The 21,806-nt window shown below is 48.7% G+C and overlaps 1 protein-coding gene across 1 annotated transcript in view; it reads left to right on the forward strand.

Annotated features, from left to right (window-relative positions):
* Window positions 1-21,806, forward strand: part of LOC311233336 (serine/threonine-protein kinase PAK 3) — a 123,771-nt gene that overhangs the window by 93,688 nt on the left and 8,277 nt on the right. Inside the window, exons 13-15 of the mRNA XM_084320299.1 lie at window positions 15,246-15,345; window positions 15,853-16,049; window positions 18,728-18,865. Of these exons, the coding sequence (XP_084176425.1) occupies window positions 15,246-15,345; window positions 15,853-16,049; window positions 18,728-18,865 (435 nt within the window). The remainder of the gene's footprint in view (window positions 1-15,245; window positions 15,346-15,852; window positions 16,050-18,727; window positions 18,866-21,806) is intronic.

Consider the following 21,806-nt stretch of genomic DNA (forward strand, 5'->3'; position numbering starts at 1 on the left):
TCCCTGTTAGTTCTCTCTAGCAGCAGTTCCCTGTTAGTTCTCTCTGGCAGCAGTTCCCTGTTAGTTCTCTCTGGCAGCAGTTCCCTATTAGTTATCTCTGGCAGCAGTTCCCTGTTAGTTCTCTCTGACAGCAGTTCCCTGTTAGTTCTCTCTGGCAGCAGTTCCCTGTTAGTTCTCTCTGGCAGCAGTTCCCTGTTAGTTCTCTCTGGCAGCAGTTCCCTGTTAGTTCTCTCTGGCAGCAGTTCCCTGTTAGTTCTCTCTGGCAGCAGTTCCATGTTAGTTCTCTCTGACAGCAGTTCCCTGTTAGTTCTCTCTGGCAGCAGTTCCCCGTTAGTTCTCTCTGACAGCAGTTCCCTGTTAGTTCTCTCTGACAGCAGTTCCATGTTAGTTCTCTCTGACAGCAGTTCCATGTTAGTTCTCTCTGACAGCAGTTCCCTGTTAGTTCTCTCTGGCAGCAGTTTCCTGTTAGTTCTCTCTGACAGCAGTTCCCTGTTAGTTCTCTCTGGCAGCAGTTCCATGTTAGTTCTCTCTGAGAGCAGTTCCATGTTAGTTCTCTCTGACAGCAGTTCCCTGTTAGTTCTCTCTGACAGCGGTTCCCTGTTAGTTCTCTCTGGCAGCAGTTCCCTGTTAGTTCTCTCTGGCAGCAGTTCCCTGTTAGTTCTCTCTGGCAGCAGTTCCATGTTAGTTCTCTCTGACAGCAGTTCCCTGTTAGTTCTCTCTGACAGCAGTTCCCCGTTAGTTCTCTCTGGCAGCAGTTCCCTGTTAGTTCTCTCTGACAGCAGTTCCCTGTTAGTTCTCTCTGGCAGCAGTTTCCTGTTAGTTCTCTCTGGCAGCAGTTCCCTGTTAGTTCTCTCTGAGAGCAGTTCCATGTTAGTTCTCTCTGGCAGCAGTTCCCTGTTAGTTCTCTCTGACAGCAGTTCCCTGTTAGTTCTCTCTGGCAGCAGTTTCCTGTTAGTTCTCTCTGGCAGCAGTTCCCTGTTAGTTCTCTCTGGCAGCAGTTCCATGTTAGTTCTCTCTGGCAGCAGTTCCCTGTTAGTTCTCTCTGACAGCAGTTCCCTGTTAGTTCTCTCTGGCAGCAGTTCCATGTTAGTTCTCTCTGGCAGCAGTTCCCTGTTAGTTCTTTCTGACAGCAGTTCCCTGTTAGTTCTCTCTGACAGCAGTTCCCTGTTAGTTCTCTCTGGCAGCAGTTCCATGTTAGTTCTCTCTGGCAGCAGTTTCCTGTTAGTTCTCTCTGACAGCAGTTCCCTGTTAGTTCTCTCTGGCAGCAGTCCCATATTAGTTCTCTCTGGCAGCAGTCCATGTTAGTTCTCTCTGGCAGCAGTTCCCTGTTAGTTCTCTCTGGCAGCAGTTCCCTATTAGTTCTCTCTGGCAGCAGTCCATGTTAGTTCTCTCTGGCAGCAGTTCCCTGTTAGTTCTCTCTGGCAGCAGTTTCCTGTTAGTTCTCTCTGGCAGCAGTTCCCTATTAGTTCTCTCTGGCAGCAGTTCCCTGTTAGTTCTCTCTGGCAGCAGTTTCCTGTTAGTTCTCTCTGGCAGCAGTTCCCTATTAGTTCTCTCTGGCAGCAGTTCCATGTTAGTTCTCTCTGGCAGCAGTTCCCTGTTAGTTCTCTCTGGCAGCAGTTCCCTGTTAGTTCTCTCTGGCAGCAGTTCCATGTTAGTTCTCTCTGGCAGCAGTTCCATGTTAGTTCTCTCTGGCAGCAGTTCCCTGTTAGTTCTCTCTGGCAGCAGTTCCATGTTAGTTCTCTCTGGCAGCAGTTCCATGTTAGTTCTCTCTGGCAGCAGTTTCCTGTTAGTTCTCTCTGGCAGCAGTTCCCTGTTAGTTCTCTCTGACAGCAGTTCCATGTTAGTTCTCTCTGACAGCAGTTCCCTGTTAGTTCTCTCTGGAAGCAGTTCCCTGTTAGTTCTCTCTGGCAGCAGTTCCATGTTAGTTCTCTCTGGCAGCAGTTCCATGTTAGTTCTCTCTGGCAGCAGTTCCATGTTAGTTCTCTCTGACAGCAGTTCCATGTTAGTTCTCTCTGGCAGCAGTTCCCTGTTAGTTCTCTCTGGCAGCAGTTCCCTGTTAGTTCTCTCTGGCAGCAGTTCCCTGTTAGTTCTCTCTGGCAGCAGTTCCCTGTTAGTTCTCTCTGGCAGCAGTTCCATGTTAGTTCTCTCTGACAGCAGTTCCATGTTAGTTCTCTCTGGCAGCAGTTCCATGTTAGTTCTCTCTGGCAGCAGTTCCCTGTTAGTTCTCTCTGGCAGCAGTTCCATGTTAGTTCTCTCTGGCAGCAGTTCCCTGTTAGTTCTCTCTGGCAGCAGTTTCCTGTTAGTTCTCTCTGAGAGCAGTTCCATGTTAGTTCTCTCTGACAGCAGTTCCCTGTTAGTTCTCTCTGGCAGCAGTTCCATGTTAGTTCTCTCTGACAGCAGTCCATGTTAGTTCTCTCTGGCAGCAGTTCCATGTTAGTTCTCTCTGGCAGCAGTTCCCTGTTAGTTCTCTCTGGCAGCAGTTCCCTGTTAGTTCTCTCTGGCAGCAGTTCCCTGTTAGTTCTCTGGCAGCAGTTCCATGTTAGTTCTCTCTGGCAGCAGTTCCATGTTAGTTCTCTCTGGCAGCAGTTCCCTGTTAGTTCTCTCTGGCAGCAGTTCCCTGTTAGTTCTCTCTGGCAGCAGTTCCCTGTTAGTTCTCTCTGGCAGCAGTTCCATGTTAGTTCTCTCTGGCAGCAGTTCCCTGTTAGTTCTCTCTGACAGCAGTTCCATGTTAGTTCTCTCTGGCAGCAGTTCCCTGTTAGTTCTCTCTGGCAGCAGTTTCCTGTTAGTTCTCTCTGAGAGCAGTTCCATGTTAGTTCTCTCTGGCAGCAGTTCCATGTTAGTTCTCTCTGGCAGCAGTTCCATGTTAATTCTCTCTGGCAGCAGTTCCCTGTTAGTTCTCTCTGACAGCAGTTCCTAGTTAGTTCTCTCTGAGAGCAGTTCCATGTTAATTCTCTCTGGCAGCAGTTCCCTGTTAGTTCTCTCTGACAACAGTTCCCAGTTAGTTCTCTCTGAGAGCAGTTCCATGTTAATTCTCTCTGGCAGCAGTTCCCTGTTAGTTCTCTCTGACAGCAGTTCCCTGTTAGTTCTCTCTGAGAGCAGTTCCATGTTAGTTCTCTCTGGCAGCAGTTCCATGTTAGTTCTCTCTGGCAGCAGTTCCCTGTTAGTTCTCTCTGACAGCAGTTCCCCGTTAGTTCTCTCTGACAGCAGTTCCCTGTTAGTTCTCTCTGGCAGCAGTTCCATGTTAGTTCTCTCTGGCAGCAGTTCCCTGTTAGTTCTCTCTGGCAGCAGTTCCCTGTTAGTTCTCTCTGACAGCAGTTCCATGTTAGTTCTCTCTGGCAGCAGTTCCCTGTTAGTTCTCTCTGGCAGCAGTTCCCTGTTAGTTCTCTCTGGCAGCAGTTCCCTGTTAGTTCTCTGGCAGCAGTTCCATGTTAGTTCTCTCTGGCAGCAGTTCCATGTTAGTTCTCTCTGGCAGCAGTTCCCTGTTAGTTTCCTGTTAGTTCTCTCTGGCAGCAGTTCCCTATTAGTTCTCTCTGGCAGCAGTTCCCTGTTAGTTCTCTCTGGCAGCAGTTTCCTGTTAGTTCTCTCTGGCAGCAGTTCCCTATTAGTTCTCTCTGGCAGCAGTTCCATGTTAGTTCTCTCTGGCAGCAGTTCCCTGTTAGTTCTCTCTGGCAGCAGTTCCCTGTTAGTTCTCTCTGGCAGCAGTTCCATGTTAGTTCTCTCTGGCAGCAGTTCCATGTTAGTTCTCTCTGGCAGCAGTTCCCTGTTAGTTCTCTCTGGCAGCAGTTCCATGTTAGTTCTCTCTGGCAGCAGTTCCATGTTAGTTCTCTCTGGCAGCAGTTTCCTGTTAGTTCTCTCTGGCAGCAGTTCCCTGTTAGTTCTCTCTGACAGCAGTTCCATGTTAGTTCTCTCTGACAGCAGTTCCCTGTTAGTTCTCTCTGGAAGCAGTTCCCTGTTAGTTCTCTCTGGCAGCAGTTCCATGTTAGTTCTCTCTGACAGCAGTTCCATGTTAGTTCTCTCTGGCAGCAGTTCCATGTTAGTTCTCTCTGGCAGCAGTTCCCTGTTAGTTCTCTCTGGCAGCAGTTCCATGTTAGTTCTCTCTGGCAGCAGTTCCCTGTTAGTTCTCTCTGGCAGCAGTTTCCTGTTAGTTCTCTCTGAGAGCAGTTCCATGTTAGTTCTCTCTGACAGCAGTTCCCTGTTAGTTCTCTCTGGCAGCAGTTCCATGTTAGTTCTCTCTGACAGCAGTCCATGTTAGTTCTCTCTGGCAGCAGTTCCATGTTAGTTCTCTCTGGCAGCAGTTCCCTGTTAGTTCTCTCTGGCAGCAGTTCCCTGTTAGTTCTCTCTGGCAGCAGTTCCCTGTTAGTTCTCTGGCAGCAGTTCCATGTTAGTTCTCTCTGGCAGCAGTTCCATGTTAGTTCTCTCTGGCAGCAGTTCCCTGTTAGTTCTCTCTGGCAGCAGTTCCCTGTTAGTTCTCTCTGGCAGCAGTTCCCTGTTAGTTCTCTCTGGCAGCAGTTCCATGTTAGTTCTCTCTGGCAGCAGTTCCCTGTTAGTTCTCTCTGACAGCAGTTCCATGTTAGTTCTCTCTGGCAGCAGTTCCCTGTTAGTTCTCTCTGGCAGCAGTTTCCTGTTAGTTCTCTCTGAGAGCAGTTCCATGTTAGTTCTCTCTGGCAGCAGTTCCATGTTAGTTCTCTCTGGCAGCAGTTCCCTGTTAGTTCTCTCTGGCAGCAGTTCCATGTTAATTCTCTCTGGCAGCAGTTCCCTGTTAGTTCTCTCTGACAGCAGTTCCTAGTTAGTTCTCTCTGAGAGCAGTTCCATGTTAATTCTCTCTGGCAGCAGTTCCCTGTTAGTTCTCTCTGACAGCAGTTCCCAGTTAGTTCTCTCTGAGAGCAGTTCCATGTTAATTCTCTCTGGCAGCAGTTCCCTGTTAGTTCTCTCTGACAGCAGTTCCCTGTTAGTTCTCTCTGAGAGCAGTTCCATGTTAGTTCTCTCTGGCAGCAGTTCCATGTTAGTTCTCTCTGGCAGCAGTTCCCTGTTAGTTCTCTCTGACAGCAGTTCCCCGTTAGTTCTCTCTGACAGCAGTTCCCTGTTAGTTCTCTCTGGCAGCAGTTCCATGTTAGTTCTCTCTGGCAGCAGTTCCCTGTTAGTTCTCTCTGGCAGCAGTTCCCTGTTAGTTCTCTCTGACAGCAGTTCCATGTTAGTTCTCTCTGGCAGCAGTTCCCTGTTAGTTCTCTCTGGCAGCAGTTCCCTGTTAGTTCTCTCTGGCAGCAGTTCCCTGTTAGTTCTCTCTGGCAGCAGTTCCCTGTTAGTTCTCTCTGGCAGCAGTTCCATGTTAGTTCTCTCTGGCAGCAGTTCCCTGTTAGTTCTCTCTGGCAGCAGTTCCCTGTTAGTTCTCTCTGACAGCAGTTCCATGTTAGTTCTCTCTGGCAGCAGTTCCATGTTAGTTCTCTCTGGCAGCAGTTCCATGTTAGTTCTCTCTGGCAGCAGTTCCCTGTTAGTTCTCTCTGGCAGCAGTTCCCTGTTAGTTCTCTCTGACAGCAGTTCCATGTTAGTTCTCTCTGGCAGCAGTTCCCTGTTAGTTCTCTCTGGCAGCAGTTCCATGTTAGTTTTCTCTGGCAGCAGTTCCATGTTAGTTCTCTCTGGCAGCAGTTCCCTGTTAGTTCTCTATGGCAGCAGTTCCATGTTAGTTCTCTCTGGCAGCAGTTTCCTGTTAGTTCTCTCTGAGAGCAGTTCCATGTTAGTTCTCTCTGGCAGCAGTTCCATGTTAGTTCTCTCTGGCAGCAGTTCCCTGTTAGTTCTCTCTGGCAGCAGTTCCCTGTTAGTTCTCTCTGGCAGCAGTTCCATGTTAGTTCTCTCTGGCAGCAGTTCCATGTTAGTTCTCTCTGAGAGCAGTTCCATGTTAGTTCTCTCTGGCAGCAGTTCCCTGTTAGTTCTCTCTGGCAGCAGTTCCATGTTAGTTCTCTCTGGCAGCAGTTCCATGTTAGTTCTCTCTGAGAGCAGTTCCATGTTAGTTCTCTCTGGCAGCAGTTCCCTGTTAGTTCTCTCTGGCAGCAGTTCCCTGTTAGTTCTCTCTGGCAGCAGTTCCCTGTTATTTCTATCTGGCAGCAGTTCCATGTTAGTTCTCTCTGGCAGCAGTTCCCTGTTAGTTCTCTCTGGCAGCAGTTCCCTGTTAGTTCTCTCTGACAGCAGTTCCCTGTTAGTTCTCTCTGGCAGCAGTTCCCTGTTAGTTCTCTCTGGCAGCAGTTCCATGTTAGTTCTCTCTGGCAGCAGTTCCATGTTAGTTCTCTCTGACAGCAGTTCCCTGTTAGTTCTCTCTGGCAGCAGTTCCCTGTTAGTTCTCTCTGACAGCAGTTCCATGTTAGTTCTCTCTGGCAGCAGTTCCATGTTAGTTCTCTCTGGCAGCAGTTCCATGTTAGTTCTCTCTGGCAGCAGTTCCATGTTAGTTCTCTCTGGCAGCAGTTAGTTCTCTCTGGCAGCAGTTCCATGTTAGTTCTCTCTGGCAGCAGTTCCCTGTTAGTTCTCTCTGGCAGCAGTTCCCTGTTAGTTCTCTCTGACAGCAGTTCCATGTTAATTCTCTCTGGCAGCAGTTCCCTGTTAGTTCTCTCTGGCAGCAGTTCCATGTTAGTTCTCTCTGGCAGCAGTTAGTTCTCTCTGGCAGCAGTTCCATGTTAATTCTCTCTGGCAGCAGTTCCCTGTTAGTTCTCTCTGGCAGCAGTTCCCTGTTAGTTCTCTCTGGCAGCAGTTCCATGTTAGTTCTCTCTGGCAGCAGTTCCATGTTAGTTCTCTCTGGCAGCAGTTCCCTGTTAGTTCTCTCTGGCAGCAGTTCCCTGTTAGTTCTCTCTGACAGCAGTTCCCTGTTAGTTCTCTCTGGCAGCAGTTCCCTGTTAGTTCTCTCTGACAGCAGTTCCCTGTTAGTTCTCTCTGGCAGCAGTTCCCTGTTAGTTCTCTCTGACAGCAGTTCCATGTTAGTTCTCTCTGGCAGCAGTCCATGTTAGTTCTCTCTGGCAGCAGTTCCCTGTTAGTTCTCTCTGGCAGCAGTTCCCTGTTAGTTCTCTCTGGCAGCAGTTCCCTGTTAGTTCTCTCTGGCAGCAGTTCCCTGTTAGTTCTCTCTGGCAGCAGTTCCCCGTTAGTTCTCTCTGACAGCAGTTCCATGTTAGTTCTCTCTGGCAGCAGTTCCCTGTTAGTTCTCTCTGGCAGCAGTTCCCTGTTAGTTCTCTCTGGCAGCAGTTCCATGTTAGTTCTCTCTGGCAGCAGTTCCCTGTTAGTTCTCTCTGGCAGCAGTTCCCTGTTAGTTCTCTCTGACAGCAGTTCCCTGTTAGTTCTCTCTGGCAGCAGTTCCCTGTTAGTTCTCTCTGGCAGCAGTTCCCTGTTAGTTCTCTCTGGCAGCAGTTCCATGTTAGTTCTCTCTGGCAGCAGTTCCCTGTTAGTTCTCTCTGACAGCAGTTCCCTGTTAGTTCTCTCTGGCAGCAGTTCCATGTTAGTTCTCTCTGGCAGCAGTTCCCTGTTAGTTCTCTCTGACAGCAGTTCCCTGTTAGTTCTCTCTGACAGCAGTTCCCTGTTAGTTCTCTCTGGCAGCAGTTCCCTGTTAGTTCTCTCTGGCAGCAGTTCCCTGTTAGTTCTCTCTGGCAGCAGTTCCCTGTTAGTTCTCTCTGGCAGCAGTTCCCTGTTAGTTCTCTCTTACAGCAGTTCCCTGTTAGTTCTCTCTGGCAGCAGTTCCCTGTTAGTTCTCTCTGAGAGCAGTTCCCTGTTAGTTCTCTCTGGCAGCAGTTCCCTGTTAGTTCTCTCTGGCAGCAGTTCCATGTTAGTTCTCTGACAGCAGTCCATGTTAGTTCTCTCTGGCAGCAGTTAGTTCTCTCTGACAGCAGTTCCCTGTTAGTTCTCTCTGGCAGCAGTTCCCTGTTAGTTCTCTCTGGCAGCAGTTCCATGTTAGTTCTCTCTGGCAGCAGTTCCATGTTAGTTCTCTCTGGCAGCAGTTCCCTGTTAGTTCTCTCTGGCAGCAGTTCCCTGTTAGTTCTCTCTGGCAGCAGTTCCCTGTTAGTTCTCTCTGGCAGCAGTTCCATGTTAGTTCTCTCTGGCAGCAGTTCCCTGTTAGTTCTCTCTGGCAGCAGTTCCCTGTTAGTTCTCTCTGGCAGCAGTTAGTTCTCTCTGACAGCAGTTCCCTGTTAGTTCTCTCTGGCAGCAGTTCCATGTTAGTTCTCTCTGGCAGCAGTTCCCTGTTAGTTCTCTCTGGCAGCAGTTCCCTGTTAGTTCTCTCTGGCAGCAGTTCCATGTTAGTTCTCTCTGGCAGCAGTTCCCTGTTAGTTCTCTCTGGCAGCAGTTCCATGTTAGTTCTCTCTGGCAGCAGTTCCCCGTTAGTTCTCTCTGGCAGCAGTTCCCCGTTAGTTCTCTCTGGCAGCAGTTAGTTCTCTCTGGCAGCAGTTTCCTGTTAGTTCTCTCTGACAGCAGTTCCCTGTTAGTTCTCTCTGGCAGCAGTTCCATGTTAGTTCTCTCTGACAGCAGTTCCCTGTTAGTTCTCTCTGGCAGCAGTTCCCCGTTAGTTCTCTCTGGCAGCAGTTCCCTGTTAGTTCTCTCTGGCAGCAGTTAGTTCTCTCTGGCAGCAGTTCCCTGTTAGTTCTCTCTGGCAGCAGTTCCCTGTTAGTTCTCTCTGACAGCAGTTCCCTGTTAGTTCTCTCTGGCAGCAGTTCCCTGTTAGTTCTCAGTTCCATGTTAGTTCTCTCTGGCAGCAGTTCCCTGTTAGTTCTCTCTGGCAGCAGTTCCCTGTTAGTTCTCTCTGGCAGCAGTTCCCTGTTAGTTCTCTCTGGCAGCAGTTCCATGTTAGTTCTCTCTGGCAGCAGTTCCATGTTAGTTCTCTCTGGCAGCAGTTCCCTGTTAGTTCTCTCTGGCAGCAGTTCCATGTTAGTTCTCTCTGGCAGCAGTTCCCTGTTAGTTCTCTCTGGCAGCAGTTCCATGTTAGTTCTCTCTGGCAGCAGTTCCCTGTTAGTTCTCTCTGACAGCAGTTCCCTGTTAGTTCTCTCTGGCAGCAGTTCCCTGTTAGTTCTCTCTGGCAGCAGTTCCCTGTTAGTTCTCTCTGGCAGCAGTTCCCTGTTAGTTCTCTCTGGCAGCAGTTCCATGTTAGTTCTCTCTGACAGCAGTTCCCTGTTAGTTCTCTCTGGCAGCAGTTCCCTGTTAGTTCTCTCTGGCAGCAGTTCCATGTTAGTTCTCTCTGGCAGCAGTTCCCTGTTAGTTCTCTCTGGCAGCAGTTCCCTGTTAGTTCTCTCTGGCAGCAGTTCCATGTTAGTTCTCTCTGACAGCAGTTCCCTGTTAGTTCTCTCTGGCAGCAGTTCCATGTTAGTTCTCTCTGGCAGCAGTTCCCTGTTAGTTCTCTCTGGCAGCAGTTCCCTGTTAGTTCTCTCTGGCAGCAGTTCCCTGTTAGTTCTCTCTGGCAGCAGTTCCCTGTTAGTTCTCTCTGACAGCAGTTCCCTGTTAGTTCTCTCTGGCAGCAGTTCCCTGTTAGTTCTCTCTGGCAGCAGTTCCCTGTTAGTTATCTCTGGCAGCAGTTCCATGTTAGTTCTCTCTGGCAGCAGTTCCCTGTTAGTTCTCTCTGACAGCAGTTCCATGTTAGTTCTCTCTGACAGCAGTTCCCTGTTAGTTCTCTCTGGCAGCAGTTCCATGTTAGTTCTCTCTGGCAGCAGTTCCCTGTTAGTTCTCTCTGACAGCAGTTCCCTGTTAGTTCTCTCTGACAGCAGTTCCCTGTTAGTTCTCTCTGGCAGCAGTTCCCTGTTAGTTCTCTCTGGCAGCAGTTCCCTGTTAGTTCTCTCTGGCAGCAGTTCCCTGTTAGTTCTCTCTGGCAGCAGTTCCCTGTTAGTTCTCTCTGACAGCAGTTCCCTGTTAGTTCTCTCTGGCAGCAGTTCCCTGTTAGTTCTCTCTGAGAGCAGTTCCCTGTTAGTTCTCTCTGGCAGCAGTTCCCTGTTAGTTCTCTCTGGCAGCAGTTCCATGTTAGTTCTCTGACAGCAGTCCATGTTAGTTCTCCTTGGCAGCAGTTAGTTCTCTCTGACAGCAGTTCCCTGTTAGTTCTCTCTGGCAGCAGTTCCCTGTTAGTTCTCTCTGGCAGCAGTTCCATGTTAGTTCTCTCTGGCAGCAGTTCCATGTTAGTTCTCTCTGGCAGCAGTTCTCTGTTAGTTCTCTCTGGCAGCAGTTCCCTGTTAGTTCTCTCTGGCAGCAGTTCCCTGTTAGTTCTCTCTGGCAGCAGTTCCATGTTAGTTCTCTCTGGCAGCAGTTCCCTGTTAGTTCTCTCTGACAGCAGTTCCCTGTTAGTTCTCTCTGGCAGCAGTTCCCTGTTAGTTCTCTCTGGCAGCAGTTCCCTGTTAGTTCTCTCTGGCAGCAGTTCCATGTTAGTTCTCTCTGACAGCAGTTCCCTGTTAGTTCTCTCTGGCAGCAGTTCCCTGTTAGTTCTCTCTGGCAGCAGTTCCATGTTAGTTCTCTCTGGCAGCAGTTCCCTGTTAGTTCTCTCTGGCAGCAGTTCCCTGTTAGTTCTCTCTGACAGCAGTTCCCTGTTAGTTCTCTCTGGCAGCAGTTCCCTGTTAGTTCTCTCTGGCAGCAGTTCCCTGTTAGTTATCTCTGGCAGCAGTTCCATGTTAGTTCTCTCTGGCAGCAGTTCCCTGTTAGTTCTCTCTGACAGCAGTTCCATGTTAGTTCTCTCTGACAGCAGTTCCCTGTTAGTTCTCTCTGGCAGCAGTTCCATGTTAGTTCTCTCTGGCAGCAGTTCCCTGTTAGTTCTCTCTGACAGCAGTTCCCTGTTAGTTCTCTCTGACAGCAGTTCCCTGTTAGTTCTCTCTGGCAGCAGTTCCCTGTTAGTTCTCTCTGGCAGCAGTTCCCTGTTAGTTCTCTCTGGCAGCAGTTCCCTGTTAGTTCTCTCTGGCAGCAGTTCCCTGTTAGTTCTCTCTGACAGCAGTTCCCTGTTAGTTCTCTCTGGCAGCAGTTCCCTGTTAGTTCTCTCTGAGAGCAGTTCCCTGTTAGTTCTCTCTGGCAGCAGTTCCCTGTTAGTTCTCTCTGGCAGCAGTTCCATGTTAGTTCTCTGACAGCAGTCCATGTTAGTTCTCCTTGGCAGCAGTTAGTTCTCTCTGACAGCAGTTCCCTGTTAGTTCTCTCTGGCAGCAGTTCCCTGTTAGTTCTCTCTGGCAGCAGTTCCATGTTAGTTCTCTCTGGCAGCAGTTCCATGTTAGTTCTCTCTGGCAGCAGTTCTCTGTTAGTTCTCTCTGGCAGCAGTTCCCTGTTAGTTCTCTCTGGCAGCAGTTCCCTGTTAGTTCTCTCTGGCAGCAGTTCCATGTTAGTTCTCTCTGGCAGCAGTTCCCTGTTAGTTCTCTCTGACAGCAGTTCCCTGTTAGTTCTCTCTGGCAGCAGTTCCCTGTTAGTTCTCTCTGGCAGCAGTTCCCTGTTAGTTCTCTCTGGCAGCAGTTCCATGTTAGTTCTCTCTGACAGCAGTTCCCTGTTAGTTCTCTCTGGCAGCAGTTCCCTGTTAGTTCTCTCTGGCAGCAGTTCCATGTTAGTTCTCTCTGGCAGCAGTTCCCTGTTAGTTCTCTCTGGCAGCAGTTCCCTGTTAGTTCTCTCTGGCAGCAGTTAGTTCTCTCTGACAGCAGTTCCCTGTTAGTTCTCTCTGGCAGCAGTTCCATGTTAGTTCTCTCTGGCAGCAGTTCCCTGTTAGTTCTCTCTGGCAGCAGTTCCCTGTTAGTTCTCTCTGGCAGCAGTTCCATGTTAGTTCTCTCTGGCAGCAGTTCCCCGTTAGTTCTCTCTGGCAGCAGTTCCCTGTTAGTTCTCTCTGGCAGCAGTTAGTTCTCTCTGGCAGCAGTTTCCTGTTAGTTCTCTCTGACAGCTGTTCCCTGTTAGTTCTCTCTGGCAGCAGTTCCATGTTAGTTCTCTCTGACAGCAGTTCCCTGTTAGTTCTCTCTGGCAGCAGTTCCCCGTTAGTTCTCTTTGGCAGCAGTTCCCTGTTAGTTCTCTCTGGCAGCAGTTAGTTCTCTCTGGCAGCAGTTCCCTGTTAGTTCTCTCTGGCAGCAGTTCCCTGTTAGTTCTCTCTGACAGCAGTTCCCTGTTAGTTCTCTCTGGCAGCAGTTCCCTGTTAGTTCTCAGTTCCATGTTAGTTCTCTCTGGCAGCAGTTCCCTGTTAGTTCTCTCTGGCAGCAGTTCCCTGTTAGTTCTCTCTGGCAGCAGTTCCCTGTTAGTTCTCTCTGGCAGCAGTTCCATGTTAGTTCTCTCTGGCAGCAGTTCCATGTTAGTTCTCTCTGGCAGCAGTTCCCTGTTAGTTCTCTCTGGCAGCAGTTCCATGTTAGTTCTCTCTGGCAGCAGTTCCCTGTTAGTTCTCTCTGGCAGCAGTTCCCTGTTAGTTCTCTCTGGCAGCAGTTCCATGTTAGTTCTCTCTGGCAGCAGTTCCATGTTAGTTCTCTCTGGCAGCAGTTCCCTGTTAGTTCTCTCTGGCAGCAGTTCCATGTTAGTTCTCTCTGGCAGCAGTTCCATGTTAGTTCTCTCTGGCAGCAGTTCCCTGTTAGTTCTCTCTGACAGCAGTTCCCTGTTAGTTCTCTCTGGCAGCAGTTCCCTGTTAGTTCTCTCTGGCAGCAGTTCCCTGTTAGTTCTCTCTGGCAGCAGTTCCCTGTTAGTTCTCTCTGGCAGCAGTTCCATGTTAGTTCTCTCTGACAGCAGTTCCCTGTTAGTTCTCTCTGGCAGCAGTTCCCTGTTAGTTCTCTCTGGCAGCAGTTCCATGTTAGTTCTCTCTGGCAGCAGTTCCCTGTTAGTTCTCTCTGGCAGCAGTTCCCTGTTAGTTCTCTCTGACAGCAGTTCCCTGTTAGTTCTCTCTGGCAGCAGTTCCATGTTAGTTCTCTCTGGCAGCAGTTCCCTGTTAGTTCTCTCTGGCAGCAGTTCCCCGTTAGTTCTCTCTGGCAGCAGTTCCCCGTTAGTTCTCTCTGGCAGCAGTTAGTTCTCTCTGGCAGCAGTTTCCTGTTAGTTCTCTCTGACAGCAGTTCCCTGTTAGTTCTCTCTGGCAGCAGTTCCATGTTAGTTCTCTCTGACAGCAGTTCCCTGTTAGTTCTCTCTGGCAGCAGTTCCCCGTTAGTTCTCTCTGGCATCAGTTCCATGTTAGTTCTCTCTGGCAGCAGTTCCCTGTTAGTTCTCTCTGGCAGCATTTAGTTCTCTCTGGCAGCAGTTCCCTGTTAGTTCTCTCTGGCAGCAGTTCCATGTTAGTTCTCTCTGACAGCAGTTCCCTGTTAGTTCTCTCTGGCAGCAGTTCCATGTTAGTTCTCTCTTGCAGCAGTTCGATGTTAGTTCTCTCTGACAGCAGTTCCCTGTTAGTTCTCTCTGACAGCAGTTCCCTGTTAGTTCTCTCTGGCAGCAGTTCCCTGTTAGTTCTCTCTGGCAGCAGTTCCATGTTAGTTCTCTCTGGCAGCAGTGCAGTTCCATGTTAGTTCTCTCTGGCAGCAGTTCCATGTTAGTTCTCTCTGGCAGCAGTTCCCTGTTAGTTCTCTCTGGCAGCAGTTCCCTGTTAGTTCTCTCTGAGAGCAGTTCCCTGTTAGTTCTCTCTGGCAGCAGTTCCCTGTTAGTTCTCTCTGACAGCAGTTCCATGTTAGTTCTCTCTGAGAGCAGTTCCCAGTTAGTTCTCTCTGGCAGCAGTTCCCTGTTAGTTCTCTCTGGCAGCAGTTCCCTGTTAGTTCTCTCTGGCAGCAGTTCCCTGTTAGTTCTCTCTGGCAGCAGTTCCCCGTTAGTTCTCTCTGGCAGCAGTTCCCTGTTAGTTCTCTCTGGCAGCAGTTCCCTGTTAGTTCTCTCTGGCAGCAGTTCCCTGTTAGTTCTCTCTGGCAGCAGTTTCCTGTTAGTTCTCTCTGGCAGCAGTTCCCTGTTAGTTCTCTCTGGCAGCAGTTCCCTGTTAGTTCTCTCTGGCAGCAGTTCCCTGTTAGTTCTCTCTGGCAGCAGTTCCATGTTAGTTCTCTCTGGCAGCAGTTCCATGTTAGTTCTCTGACAGCAGTTCCCTGTTAGTTCTCTCTGGCAGCAGTTCCCTGTTAGTTCTCTCTGGCAGCAGTTCCCTGTTAGTTCTCTCTGGCAGCAGTTCCCTGTTAGTTCTCTCTGGCAGCAGTTCCCTGTTAGTTCTCTCTGGCAGCAGTTCCCTGTTAGTTCTCTCTGGCAGCAGTTCCCCGTTAGTTCTCTCTGAGAGCAGTTCCCTGTTAGTTCTCTCTGGCAGCAGTTCCCTGTTAGTTCTCTCTGGCAGCAGTTCCCCGTTAGTTCTCTCTGGCAGCAGTTCCCTGTTAGTTCTCTCTGGCAGCAGTTCCCTGTTAGTTCTCTCTGGCAGCAGTTCCCTGTTAGTTCTCTCTGGTAGCAGTTCCCTGTTAGTTCTCTCTGGCAGCAGTTCCCTGTTAGTTCTCTCTGACAGCAGTTCCCTGTTAGTTCTCTCTGGCAGCAGTTCCCTGTTAGTTCTCTCTGGCAGCAGTTCCCTGTTAGTTCTCTCTGGCAGCAGTTCCCTATTAGTTCTCTCTGGCAGCAGTTCCCTGTTAGTTCTCTCTGGCAGCAGTTCCCTGTTAGTTCTCTCTGGCAGCAGTTCCCTGTTAGTTCTCTCTGGCAGCAGTTCCCTGTTAGTTCTCTCTGGCAGCAGTTCCCTGTTAGTTCTCTCTGGCAGCAGTTAGTTCTCTCTGGCAGCAGTTCCCTGTTAGTTCTCTCTGGCAGCAGTTCCCTGTTAGTTCTCTCTGGCAGCAGTTCCCTGTTAGTTCTCTCTGGCAGCAGTTCCCTGTTAGTTCTCTCTGGCAGCAGTTCCCTGTTAGTTCTCTCTGGCAGCAGTTCCCTGTTAGTTCTCTCTGGCAGCAGTTCCATGTTAGTTCTCTCTGGCAGCAGTTCCATGTTAGTTCTCTCTGGCAGCAGTTCCATGTTAGTTCTCTCTGGCAGCAGTTCCCTGTTAGTTCTCTCTGGCAGCAGTTCCCTGTTAGTTCTCTCTGGCAGCAGTTCCCTGTTAGTTCTCTCTGGCAGCAGTTCCCTGTTAGTTCTCTCTGGCAGCAGTTCCCTGTTAGTTCTCTCTGGCAGCAGTTCCCTGTTAGTTCTCTCTGGCAGCAGTTCCATGTTAGTTCTCTCTGGCAGCAGTTCCATGTTAGTTCTCTCTGGCAGCAGTTCCATGTTAGTTCTCTCTGGCAGCAGTTCCCTGTTAGTTCTCTCTGGCAGCAGCTCCCTGTTAGTTCTCTCTGGCAGCAGGGTCAGGGGGGACGGGGGATGTCTTGCTCACTCGTCCCTCCTCTGTCTGTTTCCCACAGTGCCTCCAGGCCCTGGACTTCCTCCACTCCAACCAGGTGATCCACAGAGACATCAAGAGTGACAACATCCTGCTGGGCATGGACGGCTCCGTGAAGCTCAGTAAGTCCTCCTCGTCGCCAGTTCAAAGGCTCAATTTTAAAGCCCTTATTGGAAAACGTCCCTGTACTGTTGGAATGTAATCTTGGAACTATTCTACACGTTCAAGTGACCGCTTGGTTCTTAGGGTTCCTCCAGTTTGCTCTGAACTATGAAAAAACAGATAATATTCCAGATTCAGAGATACAGTATTAGTTTTGATACAGTTGTGGCTCCCCCTAGTGGAATAATTTAAAATACCTTAACCTCTGGTAATAGGTTTTTTGGGGAATCTGGGCTGGGCTGGGCTGGGCTGGGCTGGGCTGGGCCAGGTCAAAAGAACTCTTCAAGCCAAATCCACAATATATGCGTTAGGATGGAACACGATGACACTTTCTCTCTCTCTCTCTCTCTCTCTCTCTCTCTCTCTCTCTCTCTCTCTCTCTCTCTCTCTCTCTCTCTCTCTCTCTCTCTCTCTCTCTCTCTCTCTCTCTCTCTCTCTCTCTTCCCCATCCCCCTCTCTCCCTGCAGCGGACTTTGGGTTCTGTGCCCAGATCACCCCCGAGCAGAACAAGCGCAGCACCATGGTGGGCACGCCCTACTGGATGGCCCCGGAGGTGGTGACCCGCAAGGCCTATGGGCCCAAAGTGGATATCTGGTCTCTGGGCATCATGGCCATCGAGATGGTGGAGGGGGAGCCGCCCTACCTGAACGAGAATCCACTCAGGGTAAATACTATCAGACAGTTATTCCACTCAGGGTAAATACTGTCAGACAGTTATTCCACTCAGGGTAAATACTATCAGACAGTTATTCCACTCAGGGTAAATACTATCAGACAGTTATTCCACTCAGGGTAAATACTGTCAGACAGTTATTCCACTCAGGGTAAATACTATCAGACAGTTATTCCACTCAGGGTAAATACTATCAGACATTATCCTTTATTTATCCAGGAATGTCCCATTGAGATACAAGATCTCTTCTTCCAGGGAGTCCTGACCGCGTGAATATTTTAGGCAACCAACTTGCGTCTAGCCACGCCCCCGCGGCGACGCGGCAGCGGAGCGGTAGAGCGGAGCTTTGCCGCGGAAGCATTATGCAGCCGTAATTCCCCCTCTTTTAACATCGATGACTAGCTCAACTGGTTCGCCGCCTTGCTGTGGATCCTGCGGTGCGTTGGTGACAAGTTCGATTCCCTTCAATTATTATTATTATTCTTTTTTTTAACGTGCATTCTTTCGCCGGTTAAATTTAGGCATTGTTTCGGAGTTGGTTAAAGTTAAGGTTAGGCATTGTTTCGGAGTTGGTTAAGGTTAGAAGGGTTAAGTTTAGGCGCTGTTTCGGAGTTGGTTAAGGTTAGAGTTTGTCTTAGAGCATGGCAATATTCTTTCGGAGTTGGTTATGGTTATGGTTAAATTTAGGCATTGTTTCGGAGTTGGTTAAGGTTAGGGTTAAGGTTAGGCATTGTTTCGGAGTTGGTTAAGGTTAGAAGGGTTAAGTTTAGGCGCTGTTTCGGAGTTGGTTAAGGTTAGAGTTTGTCGCAGAGAATGGCAATAGAATGCAGCCTATTTCCGCACTGCAGCTCTCTCCCGCTGCCGCAGTCACATGGGCGTAGTGGCCAATCAGAGAAACGCTAAACACAAGTTGGTTGCCTAAAATATTCACGCGTCCTGACCAACACGGCACACAACAAGTTTCAACATAAAACAGGGCATTAAACAAAAAACATACAATTCAAATATAAATATAGAAGGCCATTTGTGCAGTGGCAAGGAGCATAATCAGATCAGCAATAGCATCAGGTAAAACAGTTACATGTTTCATAAAGGGCTAATCGTAGCATACCTTTAAAAGCATTCACAGTAGGAAGTGCCTCTAGACAAAGTTTTACTTGCAGCGTATTCCATAAAAAGGGAGCATAGTAGGAGAATGCAGCTTTACCAAGCTCTGACTGCATCAAAGGAACATTTAAAAGCATCCCATTTGCTGCTCGTCTGGTATTAAAAAAGCAAGTATAAAAGGACAGAAGTCTGGAGATATATAAGGGCAGCTTACCTAGCAATGACTTAAGGATAAAAATCAACATGTGTGATTGTCTTCTTTGGTACAGAGAGGACCATCCTAATGACTGATACAAAGTGCAGTGGTGGGTGCGAGAGCCTGCACCCGTTACAAAACGTATGGCAGTATGGTACGCAGAATCCAGCTTTTTAAGCAGGGAGGAAGGAACATGCATATAGATTACATCGCCATAGTCTAATACAGGCAGAAAGGAACTCTGCACAATTCTCTTCCTGGCTTCAGACGGGAAACATTTCTTTAACCGGAAGAAAAAAGCCCAGTTTAGGTCTTAAGTTTTCTCAGTAGGTTCCCAATATGAACATCAAAGGCCATCTTTTCATCAATCCATATGCCCAGATATTTATAGGATGCTACTTTGTCAAGGCATGTCCCTTCCAGTGTCAGAATCGAAGGGACAGCTGTATTAGCTCGAGAGTGAGAGAAGGTCATGTACTTGGTCTTTTTTGCATTAAGGACCAGTCTTAGCCTTAGCAAGGAGTGTTGTAGTGTATTAAAAGCATCCTGTAGAAGCTCTATGGCCTGAGTTAAAGAGGAAGCCATTGTGTAAACAACTGTATCATCGGCGTATAAATGAAAACGTGCTGGGTTTATCCCATTTCCTAGTTCATTTATAAAGATGGAAAATAAGACAGAGGTCAAAATAGTACCTTGTGGAACACCATTGTTTACAGTAAGAGCAGCTGAGGTTATTCCACTCAGGGTAAATACTATCAGACAGTTATTCCACTCAGGGTGACTACTATCAGACAGTTATTCCACTTTAACTACTATCAGACAGTTATTCCACTTTAACTACTATCAGACAGTTATTCCACTCAGGGTGACTACTATCAGACAGTTATTCCACTTTAACAACTATCAGACAGTTATTCCACTTTAACTACTATCAGACAGTTATTCCACTCATGGTGAATACTATCAGACAGTTATTCCACTCATGGTGAATACTATCAGACAGTTATTTTAGATTAGATTAGTATAAGTAGGTATATAGAAGGATATGCAATATGGGGCGACAGTGGCTCAGGAGGTAGAGCAGTCGTCTGGCAATCCGGAGGTTCCCGGTTCGATTCCCGCTCCTCCTGGGCAGCGTGTCGATGTGTCCTTGAGCAAGACACTTAACCCCTAACTGCTCCCGATGAGCAGGTCGGCACCTTGCATGGTTGCCTCCGCCGTCGGTGTGTGAATGTGTGAGTGGTGAACGGGTAATATGTGAGGAACAAATTGTAAAGTGCTTTGGATAATAGCGCTATATAAAAAAGCAGCCATTTACCATTAAGGAAATGTATATATCCTTCTCTCCCTCCTTCCCTCCATCCAGGCCTTGTACCTGATAGCTACCAACGGAACTCCGGAGCTGCAGAACCCGGAGAGGCTGTCGTCCGTCTTCCGAGACTTCCTGAACCGCTGTCTGGAGATGGACGTGGACCGCCGGGGCTCCGCCAAGGAGCTGCTTCAGGTAAACAAGCTAACTCTGATACCAAGGTCAAGGTCAACTTTATTTATATAGCACGTTTAAAATCAACCGAAGTTGTACCAAAGTGCTGTACAATACAAAAACAGAAATACTAAAAGAAATACAAAATACAGTATACACACAAAGTCATATAACTACAATAAAGTTTAAAAAACGACCCGACCAATGCCCTGCTCTGGGGAACATACCCAGAATGCCCTGCGGTTCGACTAAGACACCTGTCGGGATGCTTTTAAGTTAACGCATGCGTACTATGGTCATAGACCCTCTTTGTGAGTGTACTAGAGCTAGCATGCTTGTAACTGAGGGGTACAATTCCCTGACTGTATTACTAGATATGATACTTACTACCACTACCTTTGTACTTAATATTCGGCCACCCAGTACACGGCATAAATATATTATCATAAACACTCTCACGTAGATGAAACGGATCCAACACAAATGTACGAAGTCGAAACAGGTCTTTATTTCTACACAGCGATGGTGTGTAGAACAAGCACTTAATCACTTAATTACATTTATGAATTGAAATAGTATGCACTTTTATGGCAAAGAGTATTCGTCGGTATATCAATAGAGAATGTCCAATCTCTGAAGGCGCAGGTGGTAAATATACGACCTGGAATAGTTAAGGAATAACAGCAATGATACTTTAATGATTATATACTAGATACACTAGAGGGGGTTAATCCGGTCGCTTGTAAGCCGACAGGAGTAGGAGGGGGGGGGGGGGGTAGAATCCGGCTGCCTCGTCCGGCCAAGGGTATCCCAGGTGAACCCACTGTAGTGCCGTTCAATGCGCCGGCGATCCTTGGACCACAGATGAAAGCAGGTGGACTCTTTGTGGGCCGGCTCTCTCCGGTCCACGGGGGAGAGACGTGAAGCGACCTCGTCTTGCAGAGCGTCTCCTCACCTTGCGTCCTCTCCAGGGGGGGGGGGTTCCAACACACGGCAGTGTCGGGGGTCTTTATCCATGGAATAATCAAAGTATACAAAGCATAATCCGTGCCTGGGAAGGCGGGCTGTCGTCGGTAGAATAATCCGGTATACAGGTCCACTCGCTCGTCGGCTCTGGGGCTCCTCGGGTGCAGCTTCACATGGGGTCAACCACCCTGGGTAAGCAGCCAGTTCTCTGCCCGAAACGATGGGGTACTGACTACGGTAGTATTCTCACCGCACGAAGCACTATATATTAACAGACTATTATTAGCTTAATAGACTACGTCCAACTCGACGATATAGTGCCAAATATGACTATTCAAATATTAATATACACGATGTCTCAATACCGATGGTAGGCGAACTTGGCCTTACTCCCACACGTGGCGTCGCGGGGAGGCTTTACGTCTGTGACTCTATTGGAGGGTAAGAAACTGGACTGAAAAGAAAGTCCTACTTTAGTAGCGCAGTATATATACGCACTATGAACAAATAGTCCCATTAGTGGTGCGGTAGCCAGATTCCTACGCGGAACTAGGACTTGTTCGTACATGTGGAGCGGTACGTTTGAACTGGGTCTGAGGGGTATGGCAGCCTGGCACCAAGGTCTCGACCAATAGTAGAATGGAGACTATTATGGGATGTTCAGTAGGCTAGAATGGATATTCAATGCATATTGTACAAGGAATATACAAGGGATATCAGGGAATATTAGAGAATATACAAATACAATTAAATATATATATATAAATAAATATATATATTCGGTTTAATCTGGCCCTTCACAACAGCCACCCCCTGAATAGGTCCCAGACCTAATCAGTTAAACAGAGACAGATTAATCGCGTTGTCTATTTACACATAAGGGTTTGCTGTAGGGGTCAGTCAACTTCACAAAGTCATAGGGTTGTAGGGTCATGGTCATCATCGATTGTGTCTGGGAGTCGAGGCAGTTCTATGAGCCTTGCCACGGGACGGGTGTAAGTGCGACCCTGGACGAGCACTTCAGCTGCTCGGACCTTGCCGTCGGCACCGGTGATCACTTTGCTTACGCGGCCGGCCGGCCACATAGCTCTGGGCAGTGATTGATCAATAATCATGACGACTGTTCCTTCTGTCAAATTGTCTCTCTCTTTTACCCACTTCTGGCGGGTCTCTAGAGACGGTAGGTAGTGCAGTAGGGAACTGTTCCAAAACTTGTCGGCTAATACTTGGCTGTACCTCCACATTCGTCGGCCGTTCGCTTCTTCAGGCCGGTACATTGTCTGGGGTAATGCAGGATCTAGCCGCCCCATCAGGAGTGTGTTGGGGGTAACTGGGTCGATATCCGCCACATCACTGGAGACATATCCGAGGGGCTTCGAGTTAAGTACTCCCTCAATCTCCGTGAGGACTGTCATTAGGACTTCTTCCGCCACAGTCTGGGCCCCAAGTACTGCGTACAGGGCTGTCTTTATGGAGCGCACTTCTCGTTCCCAAGTGCCACCGAAGTGGGGTGCGTTTGGGGGGTTGAATTGGAAATCAACCTGTGCTGGAGCGAGGTGGGTCTTAAGTTCTGGGCCCATAGCTTGGAAGCTCTCTCTCAGCTCTCTTTCGCCGCCTTTGAAGTTTGTCCCATGATCGGACAATAGGGTAGACGGTCTTCCTTTCCGTGATGTGAATCTTCGGAAGGCCATAAGGAATGAGTCTGTGCTCATGGTCGGGAGAAGCTCGATGTGTATCGCTCTGGTGGTCATGCATTTGAATACAATACCCCACCGCTTCTCGGTTCCTCTTCCTTTCTTTATGTGCAGCGGGCCAAAGCAGTCCATACCCGTTGAGTGGAATGGCTTGTCACCGATTCGGAGGCGACATGGAGGAAGGTCAGCCATCCTTGGTATGCTGGGCTGCGCGCGCCACTTGCGGCAGTCTAGACATGTTCGCTGGAAGCGTCGTACCGCCTCTCTTCCTTGTAGGATCCAGTAACGACGTCTGATTTCCG

The sequence above is a fragment of the Notolepis coatsorum genome, assembly GCF_963971535.1.
Source record: "Notolepis coatsorum genome assembly, chromosome: 8".
NCBI lineage: Eukaryota > Metazoa > Chordata > Actinopteri > Aulopiformes > Paralepididae > Notolepis > Notolepis coatsorum.